The sequence below is a fragment of the Henckelia pumila genome, chromosome 2 (assembly GCF_033568475.1).
Source record: "Henckelia pumila isolate YLH828 chromosome 2, ASM3356847v2, whole genome shotgun sequence".
In the NCBI taxonomy this organism is placed as follows: Eukaryota; Viridiplantae; Streptophyta; class Magnoliopsida; order Lamiales; family Gesneriaceae; genus Henckelia; species Henckelia pumila.
The window spans coordinates 29,304,586-29,311,659 of record NC_133121.1 but is presented as its reverse complement, the minus strand read 5'-3'; the positions used below and the strand labels follow the sequence as shown (position 1 = coordinate 29,311,659).

The window sequence follows — 7,074 nt, the reverse complement described above, 5'->3', positions numbered from 1 at the left end:
TCAAATGGTGTCATATCAATATTGCGATGGTAACTGTTATTATAAGCAAACTCCACCAACGCCAAATGGTCATGCCATGCTGGTCCAAAATCCATCACAGCAGCTCGAAGCATATCCTCAAGTGTACGGATAGTCCTCTTCGTCTGTCTGTCAGTCTCTGGGTGATAAGCTGTGCTCAAACTCAAAGTAGTACCAAGAGAACGTTGGAAGCTACCCCAAAACGTAGAGATAAACCTCGGATCTCAATCATTAACGATGCTCAACAGAATCCCATGCAGGCGAACAACCTCTTGCACATACAGACGTGCCATCCGGTCGAAAGTGAAATCTCGATTATAAGAAAGAAATTGAGCTAACTTCGACAATCGATCCACGACAACCCATATTGCATCACAATTCTTGAAAGAAAAAGACATGTGGGTGACAATTCCATCGTCACATGCTCCCACTTCCACTCAGGAATCTCTAAGCGGAGCATCTGTCGGGTTGTCAAAACCTTGCCTTGACTTGATGGCACACAAGGCATCGAGACATGAAATGATATACGCTGCGCTTCATTCCTTTCCACCAGAATCTCGTACGTAGATCCTTGTGCATTTTCATGCTGCTTGGATGAATAGAGAATCTACTGCGGTTAGCCTGCGACAAGATCTTCTCTCTCAGTGTGGAATCATCAGGAACTAACACACGGCCGGAAAGACACAACAGACCATAATTCTGGAAATGAAATCCAGATGTACTCTCCCCTTCAGGCAATCATGTTAACTTCTGGTTCTTCGGATCAGCAATACGTGCCTCTCTGATCCGAGTATACAAGGCTGGCTCGGCAAGTACTGATGAAACACAAACTCCATGTTGTTTCTTCTTGTGATGGAAGGTAAACCCTAAGGAACAAAATTCCTCCACCACTCGTGAAACTGAGTTGGTACGAAGGGAACTCACATACACTTTACGACTAAGCGCATCCGCAACTGGATTCAAAGAAATTGGATGGTACTTGATCTTGCAATCATAGTCCTTCAACAAATCCATCCATCGTCGCCGCCTCATGTTCAACTCAGCCTGAGTAAACAGATACTTCAAGCTCTTATGATCGGTGAAGATCTCAAATCTCTCGCCGTACAAATAATGACGCCATATCTTAAGAGAAAAGACAATGGCTGCAAGCTCCAAATCATGTACAAGATAATTCTCCTCATGAGTCTTCAACTGTCGGGAGGCATAGACAATCACATGTCCTTTCTGCGTCAACACACATCCTAATCCTTGGAGATAAGAATTGGTGTAGACTACAAAACCACATGATCCAGACGGTAAAGCTAACACTAGAGTTGTCTTCAAAAGACAATGCAACTCGTGAAAACTCTCCTCGCATTCTGAATACCAAACGAAAGGAACATCTTTCTTCGTCAACTACGTCAAAGGCTTATCTATCTGAAAGAAATTCTCCACAAATCGGCGATAGTATCCTGCCAACCCCAGGAAACTACGAATCTCAGAAGCTATCGTTGGACGCGCCCAATTCAGAATAGCCTCTGTCTTGCTAGGGTCAACTGCCACACCATCTTGAGAAATCACATGACCAATAAATACAAATCGGTCAATCCAGAAGTTGCACTTACTGAGCTTAGCGTACAACTGTCGCTCTCTCAATATCTGTAAGACAGTACGGAGATGAAAGGCATGCTCGTCAACACTGCAAGAATATACCAGGATGTCATCGATGAACACTACCACGAACTTATCCAAGAAATCGCGGAAAACCCTGTTAATCAAATCCATAAATACCGCTGGAGCATTCGATAACCCAAACGGCATTACTAGAAACTCGTAGTGCCCATACCGCGTACGAAATGCTGTCTTAGGAAAATCCTCCTCTCTGACTCGAAACTGGTTCTATCTTGACCGCAGATAAATCTTAAAATAAACAGAAGTCCCCTGAAGCAGATCAAACAGACCATCTATCCGCAGAAGAGGATACTTGTTCTTCACTGTCACTTGGAACTGTCGATAGTCTATGCACAGACGCATCGAACCATCCTTATTCTTGACAAATAGTACTGGGGCTCCCCATGATGAAACACTGGGTCGAATGTAGCCCTTATCAAGAAGATCTTGTAATTGCATCTGCAATTATCTCATCTCTGACGGAGCCAGATGATAAGGAGCTCTGGAAATCGATGATGTCCCTGGAAACAACTCTATATCGAACTAGATCTCCATCACAGGTGGAAAACCTGGAATTTCATCAAGAAACACATCCTAAAACTCGCGGACCACTGGTATCTCCCGGATGTCCGGGCCCTCTAAAAATTCATCAATCGCGTAGATAAGGTAGCCTTCCCTGCCAAACTCTAAAGAACGACAAACTTTCAAAGCAAAAACCACTGGCATCGGGGGTTGCGCTCCCTCACCATAGAAGTACCACGCCACTCCATCCTCGGGACGAAACTGGACAAACCTCTGGTAGAAATCCACTATCGTTCTGTAAGTAGTCAGAAGGTCTATCCCAATGATACAATCAAATTCATCCCTAGCTAAGATCATCAGGTTAGCACTCAACTGATGTCCCTCAAAATCCAAAATACAACCCACCACTAGACGTTTAGTCAATACCTCCTGACCCATCGGAGTTGAAACCGCTAACAACACGTCTAAAGGTATATAAGGTAGTCTAAACCTCTTAGAAAATCATGCTGATACAAAAAAATAGGATGCACCAGTATCGATCAAAACACATGCAAGAAAACCACATAAACTAAAGGTACTTGCAATCATGCGATCACTATCAGCCACAGCCTGCTCCTGGTTCAAAGCAAAAACTTGCCCCTGGGTATGCGGGCGCAAGAAAGAATGACCTCGAGAAGAAGTCTGAGGGTGCTGCTGCTGCGACTGATGACGCAGCTGCTGCTGCTGAACAGTAGCCTGAGATCCTCCAATACTACCAGAACCACTCGCTGCTCGCACCAAGTTTGGACAATTCCTCTTCATATGACCCATCTCTCCACAAAGAAAACAAGCACCGGTAGCACGAGGACACTGGCCTGGAGGGTGTCTCCGTCTACACTGCTATCAACGACTCATCTTCTGACCACTGAAACGGTGAACTCCTCCAGATCTTGAAGAAGAAGAGGAAGTTCCACCCTGCTTCTTGAAAGACTTGGCTCGCGGTCCCAAAGAGCTGGCTGGTCTAGATGAAAGTAAAGACCTATTCCACCGAATGCTATCCTCTTCTTGGCGACAACGACTCACCAAGCCCTCGTAGGTCATATCACTACCAACAGCCATAAGACGATGAATCTCAGGGTTGAGACCCTGAAGGAAAAGATCGTACTTTGTCTCTGAGCTGGCAGCAATGTGCAGATATTAAGGTAGAAGCTCAAAGAATTTCTGCTGGTACTCGTCAATAGTCATCGTACCCTGTCTCAAACTCAGCAGCTCACTCGCTTTTTCCTGACAAAGAGCCAGGGAAAAATACATCTTCTAAAAAGCCGTGCGGAACTCTTCCCACGTAGCTACTCCTCGAGCCACCACGAATGGTGCAGACGTAGATCTCCACCACTTTTTCACTCGCCCCTCTACTAGAAAACCAAGCGTCTCCATCTTCTGCTCTCCAGTACACTGGAATTCCTGAAAGCAACTCTTCATACGCTCCATCCAATTCTCTGCATCCTCTGGGGACTCACCTCCGACCAATGGTTTAGGACCCATTTGCAGGAATCGATTCATACTGAAACATCTCCGCTCTTCACGGTTTCCATGACGATGTCTACGATCATCCGTATCGCCCCAGCGTCCACCTCCACTATCATGGCTCTCATCATAATATGCCAGCTGTCCTAAAAGGCAATAGAGATTTATTCCAATCCGCTTTCTAATTCCCAAATGCATGCTATGATACCAATAAGTGTAGCGACCCAATCCGGATCCACTACCTAATCAGAGTTTAATTGCGCATGCATAATAATTAACTAAAAGCTTAACAACGGAAAGTAAATACAAAAAATTTAGTCGGCGGAATACAACTGACGGTCTAAACTTTAAGAATAAATCCCTTTCATACAACCATATCGAAATAGGTTATCAATTTCCTAACCTCTAGTACTCACACTGCCGCTCTGGCACCTGGTCTCACTCCTGTCTCAAATCGCCTACACCGTCGAGCCTAAGACCTGCCCCGCCACAAAGGTATCCAAGATACACAAATACAGGGGCGTGAGCGACTACACTAAATACGAAAGCAATGATATATAAACTTATATAAAGCATACAAATGACTTTAAAACCATGGTAAAACACTCTGCTCAGGGGCGCCAATGAATATACAACACCGTGCTGGAGAGCGACTCCGCGGGGCACTCGTATACTCCCCTATCACTGAAGCGTCAATCCCCGCCGTTGCGGCATCTCACAGTGATAGACAAAACCGTTGGGTTTGAGCCTCCCCATACACTCGACTCACCTCTCACGAGATGCAGTCTGGTATAAAATCATGCATGTACTAAAGCAATAAAACATTCAATACATATCATATACAAATGCAACTCATAAATTCATATATCATGACAGATATCTCGGTCAGTACTTACGTACCTCTATCCCAGTAGACAATCCTAGTACACCACTCTAGGTTCCAAGCCTACAAGTCAATATTTCCATATATCACTATTCATGATCTTAAACCTTAACTAAGCTAATAGATACTCCCTAATATTTTTAGGGACCCAAAGTTATACCTGCATTCGTTGTCAGTCCTTTGCTGACAAAATCTCCAAATCTAGGGCACAACTCCGCTACGACTTCCAGAATGCCTTGCCAAGTGCCAACTTCTAGGGTATGCTTAGAAGCTAGGAAATCGCTAATATATGGACTAAGAAGCAAGAGGAAATGAGGGAAACTCGGTGCAACAAATGAGCTCTCGGACCCTCTATTTATAGAGCGAGATCAGAGCATCCGATCGGGACTTCGGAGCATCCGATCTCTGCATGGCTACCACGCGTCCTGCCAGCACATCGGAGCCTCCGATCGGGACTTCGGAGCGTCTGATCGCACATCAGTGACATCATCCCTTACGTCACTCTGCCGACATCATTGTTGACATCACGTGTACAGCTGGCTGCTAGGGTTCGGAGCGTCCAAACTCCGATCGGACCGTGCGATCGCACCGGAGCTTCCGAACTGCCATAAACCAAATTGTTTATTTAGTTGTGATTAAACCCTTAATCACCTTATTTTGGGTATGGGTCAGTAAAAAAATCACCATGATTTGGGATGAAAATGAGCCAGGTTTAAACCCGGCTCCGTGTGAAACCCGCGTTGTCTGAAGCGGGTTCAAACCCAATCAAATGGGTTGCGGGGCGGGGCGGGGCGGGGCGGTGCTGGTTCAAGTCAATGGGTCAGGGGAGCTAGGGATCGGGGTGTGTGACCCGTTCCGTTGTCATCCCTAACCATGACACACTAAAAAAAGGGTTAATATATACTACTCACATTTAATAAAATAATAAGTACCAAAAAGTTACATCTTTCATGTTAGATGTTCATGTTACATATGTATAATTATATATGTGCATATATTATATACAACAAAAAGTTATCTAGATAAATGAAAATATCCCATCAATTAAATACCAAAAACAATATATAAATCACATATATATGTAAATAAAATGTTACATATTGTACATTTTTCATGGCAGTTGTTCATGTTATGTATATTGCATGATATATGTGCATATTATTTATAAAAACAAAAAAAAAAAAAAGAAGTTATCCTTGATTGTAAATGAAAAAATCCTATCAATTAAGTACCAAAAAACACTAAATCACATATATATGTAAATATAATTTTATTAATCAATTATATAATTTCTTTTGCTACAATCGAAACCACGTCAATGGCAAAAACTTGAGTACTCCTACAAATTTATAACAATAGTTATGGCAACAAACGAAACAAGACAAAGTAAAGGACTAATAAATCAAAAATGAAAAAGGTACAGGAATTCTAGGAGACAGGTGGGTGCGCGTGCGTGTTTCTTCCATGATAGAAATTGAAGCAATATTGAACTGTTACATCATTATCACATGAATGCATGCACGGGCCATGCAGTTTCACGAACACATATATATATGTAGAAGGATATCGAACTTATTAGTAGAGCTTTCCCTTGTTTTCAAGCCTGAGTTGCTGGTAAAATTGGGCGATGAATTCGTCGGCTTTGGCATCGATCATCTCATCTCCGCACAATGCATCAAACACCTCGTCGGGATCTTCCTCCTCTTCCTCCTCCTCATCATCGGAATCAACCAGATCCCGGAGACTCGAAGCGGAAGCGTATTGGCTCATAGATGCTGCAGGGGAAGGCGGAGAGATCATTTCTTTAATGGTCTCGGCGGCAGATTCACAATTGACGGACGGTGGCGGCGACGGGATGTTCTCCTGCGAGTGCAAGGGCCGGACCGAGTCCACTAGCTTCGTCCAATTCGCCGGCGTAGATTTTTCGTAGGACGTGGGATCTTTGGGACGCTTGCGCATCATGGACAGTGCGGCTTTGAAAAGGCCAAAAGCGCCGCTCTTTTTCTTCTTCTTCTTATTCTTCTCATCTTTTGTAGGCGTTTTCACGGCGGAGATAGGATCCTCCTCCTCCTGGACCTCCATGTTGGTCGTCATTTGATCAAAGAAATCGAAGCCGGCTTAGTTTCTTCGCGATGTCGTCCAACCTCTGCCCGCAAATTGCAGGGCAGAGAAGGTGGAGAGAAGCTTTCGGATCGACGAGGATTTGAGGGACGTACGCCTCACTCCCATTGCCTTTATTTATATATATAGTATTGGAGGAAGGAATATTATGCCAGTGGCAGGCATTTCATTTTTCTATTGCAAATTCTAAACCATATATTTTCTCTCACATGCTAATTTGTAAATGAATCTAATATTAAATATATACTTGTGAGTTGTGATATTGACTCATGCTTCAATTTCGTGAGACGGATCTTCAATTTAGATCAGTCACGAAAAAAAAATTATTTTTTATATCAAAAATATTACTTTTTATTATAAATATAAGTAAAGTTGAT

General features: G+C 43.5%; 1 protein-coding gene across 1 annotated transcript; it reads right to left on the bottom strand.

Moving 5' to 3' along the window:
• Positions 1–5,849: 5,849 nt before the first annotated feature.
• Positions 5,850–6,776, bottom strand: LOC140885270 (uncharacterized). The gene has a single exon (XM_073292221.1). It carries the CDS (start codon positions 6,668–6,670, stop codon positions 6,152–6,154), a length of 519 nt encoding a protein of 172 aa, XP_073148322.1. The 5' UTR covers positions 6,671–6,776; the 3' UTR covers positions 5,850–6,151.
• Between the last annotated feature and the right edge of the window lie 298 nt (positions 6,777–7,074).